General features: G+C 46.4%; 1 protein-coding gene across 8 annotated transcripts in view; it reads right to left on the reverse strand.

The window, feature by feature from the left end:
- bptf (bromodomain PHD finger transcription factor) overlaps positions 1 to 5,719 on the reverse strand; it is a 95,541-nt gene extending 89,822 nt beyond the window's left edge. For all 8 annotated transcript variants that reach the window (XR_009650858.1, XM_060901584.1, XM_060901586.1 and 5 more), the window contains exons 1-2: positions 5,032 to 5,719; positions 1,552 to 2,377 (exon numbers count right to left, since the gene is read on the reverse strand). Coding sequence is in view for 7 of the 8 variants with exons in the window: in XM_060901584.1 (XP_060757567.1) it covers positions 1,552 to 2,377; positions 5,032 to 5,497 (1,292 nt within the window). In the remaining variant the exon portion in view is untranslated. The remainder of the gene's footprint in view (positions 1 to 1,551; positions 2,378 to 5,031) is intronic.
- Between the last annotated feature and the right edge of the window lie 15,953 nt (positions 5,720 to 21,672).

Consider the following 21,672-nt stretch of genomic DNA (forward strand, 5'->3'; position numbering starts at 1 on the left):
CCTCATCTATACGCTCTTGCCAGTATCTGTCCGCGTTGTCGGTGACAACAAGCCACAGCACCAAGACCAGCAACACTAACGACTCCATGTCCTCCATGTTTATTGTTTACTATTCGGGTCGTGAGACTACCGCTTAAAAGATCACTGAATCAGTGACATACAGAGCATCGTGGACGAGTTCGCGGAGCGCAAGGCTCGCCGTATGCCCTTCAAATAATGCGCGCAGTAGGCTATTGATGTTTTATTATGAGCCATGTACAGTATGTCACCTAATGTTTTTTTTTGTTTCTGAGTTACATGTTCGTTTGAAGGACTTAATGTACAAAATAACATAGTTGCACCCCGTAGTGTTGAAATTGGTAAACACAGTGCATTCAGTGAGGTTTGCACCGCCCTCCTTTTATTTCTGACTCTTCCTGTCACCGTTGCAACCTCTGAGCGCTCATTCGTATGCCCTTCAAATAATGTGCGCAGTATAGGCTATTGATGTTTTATTATGAGCCATGTACAGTATCCTAATGTTTTTTGTTTCTGAGTTACATGTTCGTTTGAAGGACTTGATGTACTAAAGAACATAGTTGCACCCGGTAGTGTTGAAATTGGTAAACACCGCAGTTGCGGACATTTTGTAGCCTAAAATGATGTTATGATAAGCTTTAATAAAGGGCCCGGTCATTTGCCCCGCCCCCGGCCCGGCTCTGACTTGTTCCGCCACTGTCACTGTTTGCGCTGCTTAACGACATCACGTGACGTCCACCCACTTTCGCTAACTCCACCCAATGTGTCCACCCACTTCCAGCCAGCACGGTTCAGCGCGGTTGTAGTCGAAATGCAACTCCAACAGCCCCGCTCAGCTCGACTCAGCACGGCACGGCTCAGCCGCGTTTGTAGTGGAAAAGCGGCAATAGACACAGACAACCATTCACACTCACATTCACACCTACGGTCAATTTAGAGCCACCAGTTAACCTAACCTGCATGTCTTTGGACTGTGGGGGAAACCGGAGCACCCGGAGGAAACCCACGCGGACACGGGGAGAACATGCAAACTCCGCACAGAAAGGCCCTCGCCGGCCACGGGGCTCGAACCCGGACCTTCTTGCTGTGAGGCAACAGCGCTAACCACTATACCACCGTGCCGCCCCAGAATTCTTCATTTTGAACCTTTTTTATGAGAACTATATTTTTTAAAAAAGAGGGACCCCCAGTCTCTGTGGCCCAAACCATCAGAACCAGAATGCAGCCTTTCAATCATGAGGTCATCAGTGCAGAAAGCTTCCTCAGGTTCTCGCCTAGGTCTTTGTGAAACGACTGGCTTGACATGTTTAAATGCTGTATTTCAAAACAGGTAGCTTTGGCTACCTTTTTATAAAAATCACTGATTGTTGCTTTAACATAATCCAACATGACTGGAAGTGCATGTAACTTGCTTGTGACAGTTATTCATGTTCTATACAAAGATGTGGAATACTGCAAATTGTGAGACAAGTTCTTGTATTATGTTTAATGCCCTGCAACAACAACTTCAAATGATGAGAGGGTAAAACTCACACAATAACCCTGCGATTGAGGAACCAGTACTTCCGTTGGTGCCGGTCGTATCCGATGGGCTCCTGTCGAAGGTACGGGCGACTCCTCTGGGCCTCTGTGATGCAGTCGCTGACACCAGGCACACGATGTGCTACACATATCTCACACTGCCACTCATCCTCAGGCACAGCCTCCAGAGGCGGCCGCACGCACTCCAGGTGGTAGACAGCTGAGCACGTTTCGCAGCAGAGCAGGTCACCGAGACGGTGGCACGCGCGGCAGTGGTCGTCGTACTGCACGGCTCCTTCGCTCATCAGCTCTTCACGGGCCATGTTAGTGGTGAGAAAGCGGTCCACAAGGAACTGCAGCACCTTCACCTTGCTCTCCAGCGGCCCATACGGGTACTCGTCAGCCTCGAGGTGCTCGAGTGCAGCACCGCCATATTCGGGTTCACTCTCGCAGTATGCTCGCACCACCTCGGGCCACGTCATGCCGTCCACAAAATACAGAGTAGAGTTGACGCTGTCCTTAAGGTCAGCCGGCCCAAACGTGGTGTTGGAGGAGTCCTCCTCACGCAGGATGGCCTTGAGCAACGCTATGTGCGTCTCAGCCAGCAGCGCGCACTGCTCCTGGCCTGCCAGCGCTGCACAGAAGTCCTCAAAGCGGAAAGGCGAGAGACGTAACACTGTGCTGAAAGTGCGCAGTACCTCGTACACGGCTGAAGCGTTCAGGAGCTGCTCAGGGGGGATAAGCAGGTCCTCCGAGGATTTAGGCAGCTCCAGAGGAGGGATCTCTTTCTGCTCCAGGACAGGAGAGGGTGGCCGACGGGCTCGCCGTCTCCTCCGGCCTGGTAAAGAACAAGCATACACATAGTAAGAGAAAATCCTACAGATTTTGCAGCATGGAACCATTTTACAGTAAACCTGGTCATTTATCTTATGTCTGGACTGGATCCAAAACAACAATATGCATTTACACTCTTAGCCAAATGTGTCCCAAGCTAACATCCTGTCACAAGGAATGATGAAAAAGAAAAAAAAAAATCACAAATTTATATGCCTTTTTAAAAATTTCTTTATAATCTCCTTTGGGGCGATACGGTGCCGTAGTGATTAGCACTGTCGCCTCACAGCAAGGAGGTTCTGGGTTCGAGCCCAATTGCCGACAGGGGCCTTTCTGTGTGGAGTTTGCATGTTCTCCCCGTACCTGTGTGGGTTTCCTCCACAGTCCAAAGACATGCGGTTAGGTTAATTGGCTAATCTAAATTTCCCACAGGCGTGAGGAACTGGCCACCCTAACACGGTTCAGCTCAAGCCCGGATCGGGTTTGGAAGTGACGACGACTATAATAATTTCCTTCAGCAGTTGTAATTCATGTGTTTATAACAGTGTATTAGGACGCTGTCACATTTGGCCTGGAGAGACCGGTGCATTTATACTTGTTTGTTTATTTCTAGGGGCAGCACGGTGGTGTAGTGGTTAGCGCTGTCGCCTCACAGCAAGAAGGTCCGGGTTTGAGCCCCGTGGCTGGCGAGGGCCTTTCTGTGCGGAGTTTGCATGTTCTCCCCGTGTCCGCGTGGGTTTCCTCCGGGTGCTCCGGTTTCCCCCACAGTCCAAAGACATGCAGGTTAGGTTAACTGGTGACTCTAAGGTGGTGTTTACATTAGACCGTATCAGCGGATCATCAGATTAACGTTTTTAAAACGATTCGCATGCACACAGCAACGCCAATACACGGATACGCTCGGCTCCGCAGGCATCCTGCGCTCCAAATCACTCCGCCCTGAACAGCGAGTGCCCTCTGGAGGGTGCGCACTCCGGCCCTGCGCAGCTCACAGAGCGCGGGGACAAATAGCAGGAAGTGAAAGTCCACGCCGTTTTTCAGCAGTCGCGTCACATGACCAACGTGGCATGACCAACGCCAGCGAATCAGGAAGGTGGATGTCACAGTGACATTGTCCAGTGACGACGTCAGCTAGAGCTCAGCACAGCGTATCCTCGTTCCTCAATGTTTACACAGCGCCGGATCAGATACGAACTGGGTTGAATGCGTGGGCCCTGGCGGATTCAAGTTGTTCCGCCTGTGGAGCGTTTTAATGTGCACGGACAGTGCATCCGCGACGAAAACGAGACGGACACGGTCTAATGTAAACACCACCTGTATTGACCGTAGGTGTGAATGGTTGTCTGTGTCTATGTGTCAGCCCTGTGATGACCTGGCGACTTGTCCAGGGTGTACCCCGCCTTTCACCCGTAGTCAGCTGGGATAGGCTCCAGCTTGCCTGCGACCCTGTAGAAGGATAAAGCGGCTAGAGATAACGAGATGAGATGTTTATTTCTAACGTGTCAGATCTCCTGGAACCTGTGAGTAAATGTTTCCTGTGCATAAATCTGACTGAGATATAATCCTGCATCTCAAGACTCAGGAAATGGCAAGGATAGTTAGAAAAATACATCACCTGAATGACATAAGAAAACACGGAAATATATATAAGTAAACATGTTCAAAGACAAAAATCTACACTTTTATCAGGTTTCATCAATAACACTGGCAGTGTCAGGAGGATATCAGCAGTCCTTCAATATGAAACTCCCTCCGTGTGAAGTGAAGCGCTACTGGCGCTCGTTTTCAAAACAATCCAACGCATGGGATCCTGTCATTAGCCGGACTAGCTTCTTAGCTACTTAGCTAATGAAGAGGAGCCAGGGTTAGCTACATGGGTGCCTGGTCGCTACAGGACTCTCAACCAACATGAAAATAACTTCTTTTCTTCAGAAAAAAAGTTAAGTTGGTGTAAACAGGGGATCAAACAGATGTCATAATACGTTTTAAACCCTACTGTAACACAGTGATAGCCAGCACACCGCTCGGCTAGTAACACGAAGGCGAGTTTTAACAAACAAACAGTCACGTAAGGTTTCTATTTTCTGTTTCTTCAGCTCAAACACTAATTAATACAAAATGTATGTACATTCAGAGCTCAAATGATAAAACTGCTAGGCTGCACAAAGCTTTAATAATCAGCTCACTATTCAGGCTGGTAAAGAAAACAATTTCTATTCGATTAGCAAGCCTGCTAACGTCAAGCTGCGGACTGAATGAAACATGCTAAGTTTACTGAGCTAACAGCCAGCTAGCATTCTTCACCTTTCTGTGTATTTAGCGGCCAAAGACGAGGTTATGAATGAAAAGTGAGTAAAGGAAATTGTTATAACCACCACCTGATTGTTCTTTTAGACACTTTTTCAACACACACACACGAGAAATATCTCTATTCAACTCAGACAGCTAGCCAACACTGTGTGCTAAAAGTTAGGCCTGCCTTTACTTAGCATATAGCTACTCCATTTTGAGAGATCCAGCCAGCAGTTGGTTAAGACTGAACAGAAATCAAAGATGTTAATATTAAAAAAAAAAAAAAAAGAGGCCATGGGGAATTTTGCAGAAGGTGAATGAGTGAGTGGTGAAGTTAGTGAGCTAGCTAGCTAGCTAGCGTGCTACCTGGAGTGCTGTCGTGGCTGCTCTCGGTGCAGTAGCTGGCATCATCATCATCCTCATCCTGGGGCAGCTCTTCGAGATAGTCCGACTCGTTGTCGATGACCTCATCATCTTCCTCCGTGAGAGGCTCCTCTTCCATGTAGTCATCCTCCTCCGAGGCTAAGCTCACCGCATCCTCTTCTTCCTCGCTCTCGTGGTCGTCGTAAACCACGGCGCTCGCGGTGCTCCGTCTCCCCCTGCCTCTTCCAGCTCCTCTGCCCCTGCCTCTACCGCGCGATGTCGCGGATCCAGCTTTCCTCTTCCCCCGCGATGAATGAGGGTTCCCCCGCTTGGGTGTCACAAAATCGTCGTCGCTGCCCCCTCTTCCCTTCCCCTTTAATCCTTTCCGGGGTCTGAGACCGCGCACCGGCCCTGGAGAAGGCTCCTGCATCAGCAGGGTTTTGGGCGGCCTGCCTCTTCTCCCCCTCATTACACATAGAAAAACCTATTCTTTTCTTTTTCAGTCCTAGCGCGCACCGGAAGTGCAGAAAACTCGAATTTTCAGGCACCGACGGAAAGCTCAACTCGCAGAGATACAGATGCTGTAGTCCAGCGAAGCCACGGACTCGGTTAACGCGAGAAAGCTCAAAGCGAATGGCCGGCGTCCCGCTTCAGGTCGCTCGCAGTCGCCATGTTGCTTCCTCTCTCTCTCTCTCTCTGTGTGTACTCCAAACACAGCGGGCCGCGAGCCCGGGTCACGTGACCCTCCGCTATACACAACTGCTTGAACGCTCAGTGCATTCATTCCTGTTTCACTGCAGCCTCGCACTGATGGACTGGATCCTCTCACCCCACTGATCACTTCATATAGTTTTGGTGCAGTGCTGTTTGTGCAATTTCAGACTTAATATTAGCGAATGGTTTACTTTTTGACAGCTGTGAAACTTGCTTTTCCAAACACACACACACACACAGATCAGCCATAACATTAAAAGCACTGACTGGTAAAGTGAATAACATTGATTATCTCATGACAGTGGCACCTATCATATATTAGGCAGAATGTGAACAGTCAGTTCTCGAAGTTGATGTCTCATCTCATCTCATTATCTCTAGCCGCTTTATCCTGTTCTACAGGGTCGCAGGCAAGCTGGAGCCTATCCCAGCTGACTACGGGCGAAAGGCAGGGTACACCCTGGACAAGTCATCACAGACAACCATTCACACCTACGGTCAATTTAGAGTCACCAGTTAACCTAACCTGCATGTCTTTGGACTGTAGGGGAAACCCACGCGGACAACATGCGAACTCCGCACAGAAAGGCCCTCACCGGCCACGGGGCTCGAACCCGGACCTTCTTGCAGTGAGGTGACAGCGCTAACCACTACACCACCGTGCCACCCTCGAAGTTGATGTGTCTAGGAAAAATGGACAAGTGTAAGGATCTGAGCGACTTTGACAAGGGACAAATTGTGATGGCTAGGTAGCCGGGTCTGAGCATCTCCAAAATGGCACATCTTGTGGGGTGTTCGCGGTATGCCTTAGTTTGAAAAGTGGTTCAAGGAAGGATAACCAGTGAACCAGAGATAGGGCCATGGATGTGCAAGGCTCATTGATGTGATGTGCATGGGGAGTGAAGATTAGCCAAGAGCGACTGTAGAACAAATTGCTGAAAAAGTTTATGCTGGCTGTGATAGAAAGGTGTCAGAACACAGTGCTTTGCAGTTTGCTGCTTATGGGGCTGCATAGCTACAGGTGGTATAGTGGTTAGCACGGTTGCCTCAGAGGAAGAAGGTTCTGGATTCGAACCCGGTGGCTGGTGAGGGCCTTTTTGTGTGGAGTTTGCATGTTCTCCCCATGTCTGCGTGGGTTTCTTCCGGGTGCTCCAGTTTCCCCCAAAGACACGTGGTTAGGTTAATATGGGATGGCCTTGGGCTGGGGTGCCCTTGAATGAGGCACCTAACTCCCGACTGCTCCCCGGGTGCTGTTAGCATGGATATGCGTGTGTGCTCATTGCTCACATGTGTGTGTTCACTGCTTCAGATGGGTTAAATGCAGAGAGGAAATTTCACAAGTGTGTGATGAATAAAGTTGTTCTTTCTTTCTACAGACCAGTCAGAGTGCCCATGCTGACCCTGTCCACTCCTGAAAGTGCCAACAATGGGCACATGAAGATCAGAACTGGACCATAGAGCAATGGAAGAAGGCCTGGTTTGATGAATCATGTTTTCTTTTACATCATATGGATGGCTAGGTGCATGTATATCACTTACCTGGGGAAGAGATGGCACCATGATGCACAATGGAATGAAGGCAAGCTGGCAGGGACAGTGTGATTCTCTGGGCTATGTTCTGTTGGGAAACCCTAAGTCCTTTCATTCATGTGGATGTTAGTTTTACACGTACCACCTACCTAAACATTGTTGCAGACCAACTACACTCCTTCATGGCAATGGTATTCCCTAATGGCAGTGGCCTCTTTCAGCAGAATAATGTGCCCTGACACACTGTAAAAATTGTTCAGGAACTGACAAAGAGTTCAAAGTGTTGACTTGGCCTCCAAATTTCCTAGATCTCAATCTGATCAAACGTCTATGGGATGTATTGGACAAACAAGTCTGATCCATGGAGGCCCCACCTTGCAAGTTACAGGACTTAAAGGATCTGCTGCTAATGTCTTGGTCCCAGATAAGCACAGCACTCCTTCAGAGGTCTTGTGGGGTCTGTGCCTCAATGGGTCAGAGCTGTTTTGGCGGCACAAGGGGGACCTGCACAAATTTAAGCAGCCGGTGTTATAGCAGATCAGTATATTGACCGGTATTTGTCATTGATAATTTGGAATACTCATTGAGGGCAAGTGGAAAGAATTTCTAATTAATATTTTTTTAATTCTAGCCAATTTGTTTATTGAGGAATGTAAATTCTTAACATCCCCAATGACCTTTACTGTATTCCTCAAAGAAGTGTCTTTATCATTCCTTAAAACAGATAGACTGTGCCTTACCTGTAGTACATGCTTATAGATTAAAGATTCAGGAGTTTGTCATATGCTCAGTAAAACAGGCATTAAATGGTTGGAAATTACACTGTGGGGTGTATAGGAGGAGTATGAAATAAAATATGTTACATGTACTAATACAGGTGCATTTAAAACAAATTTTGAATATCAAAAAAAGTTACTTTTTTCATAATTTAATTCAAAAATGTAAACTTTCGTATATCCTCTATTCCAGGGGTATTCAATTAAAAGTCACTGAGGTCCAGTTATTAAATTTTGTCCAAGTAGAAGGTCCGAACCGAAGTCCAGCTTGTGTCTTATAGCCTTCCCCTATGTCCACATTTTCATATGGTTTCAACAATATTTATTGTTAATTTCCAATGCAGGAAATGAACTGAGTGCACAACTATCTCTTTTACCATAAATAAAAGTAGTCCCAGGAAAATAAATTCAAGGCCTTTATTTCAGATTAAAGAAAACAGAAACCTCAGAATAAAATAAATAAAAAAGTGCAAACAGAGTGGAATAACTCCTTTTTCTCTTAAATTAAAGAGATCCCAACCTGAAGAATTGAAGGCCTACACTTCAAGTAAAAAAGTCAACTCAGAAAACATTAACTAAAAAGTGCAGAGTGTTGACTTAACATTTTCTCTTCTTTGTTCTTAAAATAAGGAGGTCCCAGCCTAAAAAATGAGGGCCTACTTTTCAAGAAAAAAAAAGTCCACATTTTCAGAAAACAAGTGGCTTTTTTTGGGGGGGGGGGGGGGGGGGGGGGGAATGCGAACAGAACATTTTTCTTTGAAATTTTCTCTTTTAATTCTTCTTCTTTTACTTTTCTGAAGGAGAAAAATGGGCATGTGGCTGACCTGCCAGTAATTTAAATCTTGGTTGGAATGGAGTTAGTGCCATTCTCATGCAGATATGTAGGTGTTCATTGTTGAGCCTAGAACGGTACTTGGTTTTGACAATGTTCATAGTGGAAAAAGCTGACTCACAGCTGTAAGTCGATCCAAACATAGTCAAGGTGTGCAGTGTTCCTTTGGTTAGACCAGGGAACACACTCTCAGAAACAGTCTGTAACCAGAAAGTAGCAGGGTCAGTTGTCTCAAAATGTTCTCTTAATGCAGCATTTCCTTGCAGATCAATGAGCAGATCAATGTCTCAGCAACGGCGTTTAAGTACTCCTTCACAACTGTCCCATCACTAAATGTTTTTTTATATTGCCCCAAAATCCACGCTACTTTTAAGGAACATTCGTTTGCACGTTGCTGGGCTGTAAATGTATGTGTGATGAGTCGGGTAGACCTGTCATACTGTGCTTGCAGTTGGGTTATTTTGCGTGCCCTCAGTTCGGACTTCAGGGGATAACTTTGCTCAAAAGAGCTGTGCTTCATTTCGTAGTGGCGCTTCACGTTGCCGCTTTTAATTAATGCCACGTTTTCGGAGCATATGAGGCACACTGGTTTTGAACTGCTCGCCGGAAGAATGAACATATATTTCTCCGTCCATTCATCTTTAAAACAACGATTTTCCTTGTCTACTTTCCGCCGCCTTTTGGAGCAAGCCATGTCGTCTCGGTCGGTTGTCTCTGAACTTAACTCTCTTCCTCTCTGCTTGTTGCTCTGCTGTGGTGCGCTGGGTAAACTAACGATTTTATTGGCTCAACTGAGTGAAGCTGTTGTCGTATTAACTGGAGTAGCAGTGCCCGCTGTCAATAGCCACGACCATCCAAAATAATGCTCCATGAAAATTACTTAATCTCGTGAATTTACCATTGGTCACGGGTCCGGACAGAACCATCACTGGGTCCGGATCCGGACCGAGGTCCGCCATTTGGTGATGCCTGCTCTATTCATTACACAAAGTTAAATATTTCAATCCTTTTTTGTTTTATTTTGATGATTATGGCTTATAGCTCATGAAAATCAGAAATCTATTATCTCAAATTATTTGAATATTTCCTAAGATCAGTCAAAAAAGGATGTACAATACAGAAATGTCCAACTTCTGAAATGTATGTTCATTTATACACTCAATACTTGTTTGGGGCTCCTTTACCACAGATTACTGCATCAATGCGGCATGGCATGGAGGCAATCAGCCTGTGGCGCTGCTGAGGTATTATTGAAGCCCACGTTGCTTTGATAGCAGCCTTCAGCTCTTCTGTATTTTTGGGTCGGTTGTTTCTCATCTTCCTCTTGACAATACCCCACAGATTCTCTATGGGGTTCAGGTCAGGCAAGATGGCTGGCCAATCAAACACAGTAATATCATGGTCAGCAAACCATTTGGTAGTAGTTTTGGCACTGTGGGCAGGTGCTAAGTCCTGCTGGAAAAGGAAATCGGCATCTCCATAAAGCTCATCAGCAGATGGAAGCATGAAGTGCTCTAAAATCTCTTGGTAAGTGGCTGTGTTGATTTTGGACTTGACTCATTTCACTATTTTATCATAAGCATTCACTTGATATGTGTCAAACAATCCTTCAATTCAGTCAAGGTACGTTCAACTAACATTAGCTAACATCAGCTAGCCATCATTTTAATTGAACTTTATCCAGCAAAAAATAACAATAGCTAGATTTCCCCCATTAAAATTAAAAATGATCTCACTAGCTCAGTAAAAATAACTTGTTGCTGTGTATATCTTCCTGTAATAAAAATAAGCTATGTTGCAATTTTATGTTTAAACCAGAAGCAATTGATGTGGTTAAATTCTTTACAGTAAATGCATTGTCTGCTGGTTTATTTTGTTACTTTTCAGTACATCATATTCAGAAATGTCAGTGCTGTATAATTATCAATATTAAAAACCAATGAAGGGTAAAAACATGCTAGGATGACATTGGTATGATGTAAGCAACATAGCAACAACTAATAAATTGATAATTTATTCGTGCATCTCAGAAAAATTTAAATATCAAGAAAAAGTTCTTGATATTCTTGATATAGCAAACCAAATGGTTTGCTGACCATGATATTGCTGTGCTTGATTGGCCAGCCACAGATTTCTGCTCACATCTCTGCTTGCCTCCGTGACATCCAGAGCTGGCTGGACAGCCATCACCTGAAGCTCAACCCAGGCAAGACAGAGGTAATCTACCTTCCTGCTCCATCCTCCCCACCCTGGACCCCTGGACATTGTCATCTCCCTAGGGGACATCTCCAGGTCTCTCTCACCCAGTGTGAAGAACCTAGGGGTCATGTTTGACAACAAACTCTCCTCTTCAGCGAACATCGCTGCAGTGACCCAGATGTGTAGATTCCTCATTTACAACATCCGAAGGATCCGCCCTTTTCTTACCACCTACTCCACTCAGGGTTGTACAAGAGGGGTAGTACTTCTAGAGGGGTGGGCTCGTCACACTCCTTCAGGAGTGGCTCATCCTCTACTGGTCCCCACTGGCACTCAGCTCTCACCTATGGATCCTAGAAGCTGCTTGCATGCAGTAGTGCCCACCCCCGGGCAACGGCTTTGGCGGGCCGGCTAAACTAGGTGAGGGTAACCGTCGGGTCTGAAACTCAGTGAGTTAGGGATATGCCTACCCTAGCATGTGAAGACGGCTCCGGCAGACTGGGCGGATGAGATCAATAGTGAGATCCAACAGCCAGGAAGGCGGTGCTGCAGGGCTCTGTGAAGAGCTCAGGGCATGACCAGGCACTTAAGACATCACGACCATCCACTGCAGCCAAGGAAGTCTCCAGTCATGACGGTTCTTCATACAACCCCGATTCCAAAAAAGTTGGGACAAAGTACAAATTGTAAATAAAAACAGAATGCAATAATTAACAAATCTCAAAAACTGATATTGTATTCACAATAGAACATAGACAACATATCAAATGTTGAAAGTGAGACATTTTGAAATTTCATGCCAAATATTGGCTCATTTGAAATTTCATGACAGCAACATATCTCAAAAAAGTTGGGACAGGGGCAATAAGAGGCTAGAAAAGTTAAAGGTACAAAAAAGGAACAGCTGGAGGACCAAATTGCAATTCATTAGGTCAATTGGCAATAGGTCATTAACATGACTGGGTATAAAAAGAGTATCTTGGAGTGGCAGCGGCTCTCAGAAGTAAAGATGGGAAGAGGCTCACCAATCCCCCTAATTCTGTGCCGACAAATAGTGGAGCAATATCAGAAAGGAGTTTGACAGTGTAAAATTGCAAAGAGTTTGAACATATCATCATCTACAGTGCATAATATCATCAAAAGATTCAGAGAATCTGGAAGAATCTCTGTGCATAAGGGTCAAGGCCGGAAAACCATACTGGGTACCCGTGATCTTCGGGCGCTTAGACAGCACTGCATCACATACAGGCATGCTTCTGTATTGGAAATCACAAAATGGGCTCAGGAATACTTCCAGAGAACATTATCTGTGAACACAATTCACAGGTATCTGCCGTTGCCAGCTAAAACTCTATAGTTCAAAGAAGAAGCCGTAGCTAAACACGATCCAGAAGCACAAACGTCTTCTCTGGGCCAAGGCTCATTTAAAATGGACTGTGGCAAAGTGGAAAACTGTTCTGTGGTCAGACAAATCAAAATTTGAAGTTCTTTATGGAACTCAGGGATGCCGTGTCATTCGGACTAAAGAGGAGAAGGACGACCCAAGTTGTTATCAGCGCTCAGTTCAGAAGTCTGCATCTCTGATGGTATGGGGTTGCATTAGTGCATGTGGCATGGGCAGCTTACACATCTGGAAAGACACCATCAATGCTGAAAGGTATATCCAGGTTCTAGAGCAACATATGCTCCCATCCAGACGATGTCTTTTTCAGGGAAGACCTTGCATTTTCCAACATGACAATGCCAAACCACGTACTGCATCAATTACAGCATCATGGCTGCATAGAAGAAGGGTCCGGGTACTGAACTGGCCAGCCTGCAGTCCAGATCTTTCACTCATAGAAAACATTTGGCGCATCATAAAACGGAAGATACAACAAAAAAGACCTAAGACAGTTGAGCAACTAGAATCCTACATTGGACAAGAATGGGTTAACATTCCTATCCCTAAACTTGAGCAACTTGTCTCCTCAGTCCCCAGACGTTTACAGACTGTTGTAAAGAGAAAAGGGGATGTCTCACAGTGGTAAACATGGCCTTGTCCCAACTTTTTTGAGATGTGTTGTTGTCATGAAATTTAAAATCACCTAATTTTTCTCTTTAAATGATACATTTTCTCAGTTTAAACATTTGATATGTCATCTATGTTCAATTCTGAATAAAATATGGAATTTTGAAACTTCCACATCATTGCATTCCGTTTTTATTTACAATTTGTACTTTGTCCCAACTTTTTTGGAATTGGGGTTGTACCACTGGACCCCGACTTCTGAGGCTGAGAGAGTGGATCTGCCCCAGTGCAATGGCCTTTCTAGTTTAAAAGCTTTCCCGCACAGGTCCTTTGCACAAACTCATCACTTTTTCTACAAGCCCTGTGGCGATGGGGGAGGGGCAAAGTGACAGGTGGAGGTAACCACTAAGAGTCATAGTACCAAACTTGCACGTAGGCAGCCTCTGGACCAGTGGTCGCCCAGGACAACAGAGATGTTCAGCAGCCTCCTGAGCGACTGAGCAGCCCTCTTCAGGGACAGCACTGCTCACCTTCGCATGAAGGGGGGGGGGCTAGAAAAGGTGTCCCAAACATTGTTTGTCCAAACAGAACTGGCTGGCATACCGCGGCTGGCAGTTTACCCCACAGCAGTCGAAAAACAGTAAAAAGAAAGATGATTTTTGGAGTATGGAACGTTCGAACGCTCATGGACAGAGAGAGCTCCATGAGACCAGAGAGGAGAATGGCCCTCATAGCAAGAGAACTGGCTCACTATCACATCGACATAGCTGCCCTGACTGAAACCCGGCTTGCAGCAGAAGAATCAGTAGCCAAACTCCAGGGAGGCTACACCTTCTTCTGGAAAGGCAGAGAATGAAGACAGAATCCACAGAGTCAGCTTTGCCATCAGATCTGGCCTCTTGCATCAATTCCCAGACCTTCCTACTTGCATCAGCGAGTAGCTGATTAAACTCCGCTTCCCCCTCAACCTCCACCGCCACACCACTGTCATCTGTGCCTATGCGCCCACCCTGATGAGCACTGGTGAAGTGAAGGATAGCTTCTACAGTGACCTAGATCACCTTGTGAAAGCCACTCCCCTAAATGACAAGCTCCTCCTGGTGGGCGACTTCAATGCCAGAGTTGGCAATGACCACAGGAACTGGAAAGGGGTATTGGGATGGCACAGCATTGGTAAAATGAACTCCAATGGCCTAAGGCTTTTGAGTCTGTGCACAGAGAATGACTTGATGTTCACCAACACACTCTTCAGGCAGGTGGACAAGTACAAAGCTACATGGATGCATCCCAGATCCAAGTAGTGGCATCTGATTGACGTTGCCATCTGTCATAGGAGAGATGTCTGTGATGTGAACATCACCAAGGCCATGCATGGAGCAGAGTGCTGGACTGACCAACGTTTGGTCAGGTCCATCCTGTCACTGCACATTGCCCTGACACACCTTAAGAAGCCGAAAGACATCGACTAGCCTTCAGTGTTGCAAAGCTGAAGCAAATGAGGCGATGTCAGGAGTTCACTGATGACCTGAACAACAGGCTGACCTCCCATGGACTGCTGAATGGAAGCACAATACAAAAGTGGGAACAGTTCAAAACTCTGGTGAAGGAATCAGCAAAGTCCACCATTGGACTCGTTTTTTTGGTCCAATGGTGGACTTTGCTGATTCCTTCTCCAGAGTTTTGAACAGGTACAGACTGCACGGCGCAGAATGCAGGATGAATGGTGGGAGAGAAAGGCTGATGAAGTCCAGAGATACTCGGACACTAAGAACTCAAAGATGTTCTTCAGTGCTATCAAGGAAGTCTATGGACCAGCCAAGCTATGCACCACACCACTCCTGTCGGCAAATGGTTCTACATTGCTGAAGGAGAAGAACAGTATCAACTTGAGGTGGAGAGAACATTTCAGCAACCTACTCAACAGGCTCTCCACTGTTGTTCCTGCTGCCCTGGATCAGATCCCCCAACAACCCATACTCAACAGCCTCGACCTTCCTCCCACAATGGATGAGGTCATGAAGGCAATTAAGCAGACTAGCTTGGGTAAAGCCCCTGGGATGGACGGAATTCCTGCAGAGATCTTCAAGTCTGTCGGTCCAGTGGTTCTCGAAGCCTTCCACGCCCTCCTCACCAGCATCTGGGAGGAGGACATGTCCAAGGACTTTAAGGACGCCATGGTCATCTTGCTGTTCAAGAATAAGGGCAGCAAAACTGACTGTGGCAACAACTGGGGTGTCTCCCTCCTGTCAATTGCTGGGAAGATTTTGTCTCAGGTTATTCTCACCTGCCTGATCACCAACATATTGGAGAAAAACCTGCCAGAGGCACGGTGTGGATTCCATCCAGGTCGCAGCACCATTGACATGAAATTCACAGTCCATCAGGTTCAAGAGAAATGTATCGAGCATAACATGGACTTCTATGCTGTTTTCATAGACATTCAAGGCATTTGATACTGTCAGTAGGGAGGCCCTCTGGACAATTCTGTCAAAGTTTGGATGTCTGAACAGGTTCATCAACCTGATCTGTTTGTTCCATGATGACATGACTGGACTAGTACTCTTTGGTGGAGAAGTGTCAGAGCCATTCAGCATCACAAATGGCGTCAAGCAAGGATGTGTTCTGGCTCCCGTTCTCTTCAATTTCCTCTTCATCTGTGTGGTCAACCATGCTATCAAGGACCTTGAACTTGGGGTGTACCTGAGGTATAGGTTTGACGGATCTCTTTTTGATCTTCGCCACTTGAGCACCAAGCCCAAGATAATGGAGAGGATCATATTGGAAGCACTCTTTGCTGATGACTGTGCCCTTATGGCACATAAGGAGTCTGACCTCCAGCTCATCATCAACAAGTTTGCTGAAGCCTCTGGTCTCTTTGGTCTCACCATCAGCCTGGGCAAGACAGAGGTCCTGCTACAACCTGCCCCCACTTTCACTGCTTGTCCCCCTTCTATTTCCATTGAAGGGACAGAGCTGAAGACAGGAGAAGAATTCCTTGGCAGCATCATTTCCAGTGATGGAACCCTGGACAGAGAAGTCAACGCTAGGATCTGCAAAGTGAGCCAAGCTCTCGGTCAGCTGAGAACACATGTCCTGAACCAACACAACATTAGGCAGTGCATGAAGCTCAAGGTGTAGAAGGCCTTCGTTCTCACCAGTCTCCTATACAGATGTGAGATATGGACTCATACAGAAGGCACCTGAAACATCTGGAACAGTTCCAAATGCGCAGCCTGAGGTCAATACTCAACATCCATTGGCAGGACCAAATCACAAACTTGGAGGTCCTCAACAGAGCTGAGACAACCAGCATTGAAGCCATGAGTTTGAAAACCCAGCTTTGATGGGTGGGGCACGTCATTCAAATGGAAGACTCCAGAACACCTAAGCAGCTGCTGTATGGTGAGCTTTGCTCAGGCAAGCAGTACCAAGGCAGGCCACGCAAGAGGTTCAAAGACTGTGTGAAGGCCAATGGAGTCCTTGCCTGGATCACCCCAAAGCTGCTCGAGCATCGTGCGCAGGACAGGCTTGACTGGCGAGCTCTTTCAAGGCAGCCACATGACAGCTTCAAAGAAGGATGCAGTGCAAGCATTATGGAGGCCCGTGAGAGGAGGAAGTTAGCACCAACTGTGCCAGCTGAATGAGGACAGTTTCCCTGCCCCACTGTGAATGACTATGCCATTCAAGAATTGGACTCCACAGCCACCTGCGAGTCCACAACAGATGAGCTGTACAAGCTGTTGTCATCATCGAAACTGATGGACTACCAAGAAGGCTCCACTTAGCTCCTGGTCTTTGCCTGGACCAGGCAAGCACTGATCCTCTCCTTCTTGGACTACTGCAACCCTTTTCTTGCTGGCCTTCAGACCCCTGCAGCTCATCCAGAATGCTGCAGCTCACTTGGTGTACAACTTCCCTTGTTCTTCCCAGGTCACCCCTCTGCTTGTCGACCTGCACTGGCTACCCATTGCAGCTTGCATCAATTTAAGACATTGGTGCTAGCTTACCAGGCTCTCAAGGGGTTAGGGCCAGCATACCTTCAGAGTCTGATCTGCCCCTACATGCCAGCCAGATCCCTACGCTCCGCTACTACTGGTCACCTGGCCCCTCCTCCTCTCCGCTCTTGCCCAGTCCGCTCAAGACTACTGTCTGTCCTGGTTCCCTGTTGGTGGAATGACCTTCCCATTGAGGTCAGAACTGCCAACTCCCTGACCACCTTCAAGCACAGACTGAAGACTCACCTCTTCAGGCTGCACCTCTCCTCTTCTTCCCTGCCCACTGTGTAACTGTGTTTCGGTCTAGACCAACCCAGGCTGTGTACAGTCTAGCCTGCGGTTAGCTGTTTTGAATTCTCTATTTAGTCATGGTTGGTTTGTTTCCTTGGCTGTTTGAGTATTAGTATTTCAACAGAATATTACACTAGGTGTTGTTGGTACTAGAACTTTCTTGTCTAGAAGTTCAGCACTTTATGCACCTGACTTTTGCACTCGTACATTGCTCTGGATAAGAGCATCTGCTAAATGCCATGTAATGTTCTGGTGGGGGCCCTCAAATCAACTTCAGCTCAAGGCCCACATTAAGATTTTGGCCAGTCTTGTTCCTACCACCTCCCAGAAACATGCCAAGGTGAGAAGGTGTGTTCATAGTGCCCATAGTGCAATGGACAGATGCAAAATGTTCCTGGGATAGAAATCAACATATTAATTATAGGACAAATTTTAGATAAAAACATAATTGAGGCTGTCTGAGACAACAATGATCTCAGAATTCAATTCAATTCAAAGTGTTTATTGTCATATGCACAGTAAGGACATGTCCACTTGCACAATGAAATTCTTAGTTTGCTGTCCACCATGAATGCCAATTACAAATAAATAAGTAGGCGGAAGAAGTAATACAAAGTAAGGCAATATAGTGCAAAAATAAAAGCAAAGAAAAGCGAAAGCAACAAAAACACCCAGTGTAGTAGAAAATAAAGGTTAATGTAGTGCAAAATAGACAGTGTAATACAAAAATAAGACAATGATCATATGTAGCAGCAGAAGGGCAGTAATGTGCGAATGTGCAAACAATGTAACCAGATGTAAACAGTCAAGGAAACAGCAGCAAAATGGCAGCAATGTGCAAATATGTGCAAATGTAATCAGATGCAAACAGTCAAGGAACAGCAGCAAAAAGGGCAGTAATGTGCTAACAAATGTAAACAGATATAAACAGTCAAGGACAGTTTACAGGGAGGTAGTCCATGGTTATAGACTCCTGTCAGCTGGTCAGGAGTCTGATGGCGGTAGGAAAGAAAGAGTTCTTTAGTCTGACAGTCTTACATTTCAGACTTCTGTACCTCCCGCCTGAGGGTAGGAGTGTGAACAGTCCGTGCCAGGGGTAGGTGGGGTCTTTGAGGATGGAGGCAGCTCTCCTGTGGACTCTGTGGTGGTAGATACTCTGCAGAGAGGGCAATGGAGTTTTGGTGATCCTCTCAGCAGTCTTCACCACCCTCTGCAGGCGTTTGCAGTCCATTGCTCTAGTGCTGCCGTACCACACAGTGATACAGTTGGTCAGGATGCTCTCAATCATGCAGCTGTAGAAGTTGCTGAGGATCTTGGGTGACATACCAAACTTCCTCAACCTCCTCAGAAAGTACATCCGCTGTTGAGCCTTCCTAGCCAGCTGTGTGGTGTTAGGTGTCCATGTGAGGTCCTCATTGATGTGAACACCCAGGCAGGGCCGTTGACAGCTTTGGCTGGGCCCGGGACAAAATAATCTGAGTGGGCCCCCCCCCACACCACACACACACACACATATGCGTGCACGCACATCGCCACACAGCAACCACCCACACCCAACCCCTCTTTTCACAGTCTCCATTCACTCCAACCCTTAAATAACAGGTATTCCAAGCCCATTATAATAGTCAACCATTTTATTTCAACATTTCAACATATTTTACAGTTTGAACATTTCCTTAGTCTGCAACTATTCAGGTGCGAAATGCAATGCGCCGGACTTTTGCTGTGGCAAAGTCGTCAATAAGGTCATTGAAGTCCAGCTTCTTTGCAAGTTCGCGCTCTATAGAGAGCATAGCCAGCCCATTGAGCCTCTCCTGTGACATGTTTGAGCGCAGGTAGTTGATAAACCAAAATGATTGTTTACGGGATGGAACTGGGCCTCAATGAGAACGGAGTTATGGCTTTCCCAAAATCTGAACATAGAAGCATCACCACTAGTCACACACGGACTGGCCATTGGGAGTAGCGGGAGTGGTGGGCCGGTGGAGAAAAAAAAAACAAAACAGTTGCGCGCTGGCCTTTAATATGATAAGCAATGTTAACAGTTTCTTTAAGAAACTGTTAACATTGCTTATCATATTAAAGGCCAGCGCGCAACTGTAATAAGCAATGTTAACAGTTTCTTAAAGAAACTGTTAACATTGCTTATCATATTAAAGGCCAGCGCGCAACTGTTTTTTTTTTTTTTCTCCGCCGGCCCACCGGGAAAACTCCCGCTACTCCCGATGGCCAGTCCGTGTGTGCCACTAGTGATGTGTACAGTGAGTTTTTCAGTGTATTTTTTTGTCTTGTTTTTCATAAACGTCCTTTCCGTACTCGATTTAGAATGTTACAAAAAAAATTGACACCCTCCCAACCACGTAACATTAGCCTATCTGACCTGGGGGCTGACACGCTTATTACGGATAAACCAAAAGGATTACAACGTTCCCTGGATATAGAACTGGACCGAGAAGATTTCAAAATCTTAACGTGTAAGCAACAACAATAAAACAGAGGTTGTTTTATTCATTTAGGGCTTATTAGGCTACTTTCATTAATTGCGCTTTTCATACAGGCCTATCATTTTTCCCTTGAGCAAGGGAATTGTTTGAAGAGTATCCAGTCTAAGCGAAAGTTTAATGTTTTGCAACAGACTAACCTCAAAACACCCCATTTATAGCCCATTCGTTACATTAAACTCTATCTAGCTGGCAATTTCACATGCCGTCGTATCTACACGGGATGATTTCCAACAAAATAAGGTTTAATTAACAAGAGGCAGCGTTCCACGGGCTTTCAGCTAACCGGAGTCCAGCTCAGCGCAGCTCAGCAAACGTGCCTAAAACATTTGGATATGATTGCGGGCCAATGTGCTATTCTTTGCTTCATTGAGATATATGCAACACAGTGTTATTAAACCGATATGTTTATGAAATAATTCAATGCCCTGTGCATTTCAGTGTTCACTCAGTGTACCCTGCTATCCCCTACTTTATAATTATGAATGGCGCGTCGCGCGTGCTGGGGTTACATTACGGGGCTGGAAAAAAGTTATCTGTGTCTTACCTGGCTCAGCTGCCCCACTGCCTTCACCACCTGCTGCATCATCTGAATTTTTTCTAAAATATCTATGCAGTGAGCCCCTGAGGCTCTTGGCTTCTTCATCTCTTTTTCTCTTTTCTTTTCTTTGCTCCTGACTTGTGCATGTTAGCAAACGGGCTCGCACGCTTATTGTCGAAGCGTTATGATGGAATAGTGCCGTGTTATTTGGCGCCTTAATCAAAGACCAAACCATTTCTGCATTAGGGGTGGTAGGTGGGTTCTTGAATCTATTTTCGAAGACAATAAAGGCAGAAGAACCAGAAATCATTCATTGAATGCAAATACAGCACATTTTTCTCCCCAAAATCAACACATTTTGAAATGAAACAGAATGATTAATGGCATCTTCATGAGGGACCAGTTCTGGGCCCCCCCTCATGCCTGGGCCCGGGACAAAATACCCGGTTGTCCCCCCCTGTCGACGGCCCTGCACCCAGGTATTTGAAGCTGGTCACCCTCTCCACCTCAAGCTCCCGGATGAACAGTGGCCGATGAGGTCTCCTCTCCTTCCTCATGTCCACTATCATCTCCTTCGTCTTGTCCGTGTTGAGGGTGAGGTTGTTGTCCTCACACCATGACACCAGACTGGCCACCTCCCTCCTGTAGGCCGTTTCGTCACCGTCAGTGATGCATCCTATCACTGTGGTGTCGTCCGCGAACTTCAGGATGATGTTGTCCTTGTGGGAGGTAACACAGTCATGGGTGAACAGAGTGTAGAGGATGGGGCTGAGGACGCATCCCTGTGGGGTGCCAATGTTTGTGATGATGCTGGATGAAGTCCTATTACCGATCCTGACAGTCTGAGGCCTGCCAGTCAGGAAGTCGATGAGCCAGTCACAGAGGGTGGGGTGCAAACCAAGTGTGGACAGTTTATGGATGAGTTTGTGGGGGATGACTGTGTTGAAGGCAGAGCTGTAGTCAACAAAGAGCATCCTGATGTAAGAGTCTTTGTTTTCCAGGTGGGAGAGGGCATAATGGAGGGCAGCAGCGATGGCAGGTCCAGCGGTGGACCTGTTGGGCCTGTAGGCATACTGCAGGGGGTCCAAGGTTTCCGGTATGCTATTTTGAATATGGGCCAGTACCACTCTCTCAAAGCACTTTGAGATGATTGGAGTGAGTGCTATCGGCCTGTAATCGTTCAGGCAGGTGGGTGGGCTCTTCTTGGGAAGAGGGAAAATGGTTGTGGTCTTGAAGCAGGAGGGAATGGTGCTC

This window comes from Neoarius graeffei, chromosome 20 (assembly GCF_027579695.1).
Source record: "Neoarius graeffei isolate fNeoGra1 chromosome 20, fNeoGra1.pri, whole genome shotgun sequence".
Classification (NCBI taxonomy): domain Eukaryota; kingdom Metazoa; phylum Chordata; class Actinopteri; order Siluriformes; family Ariidae; genus Neoarius; species Neoarius graeffei.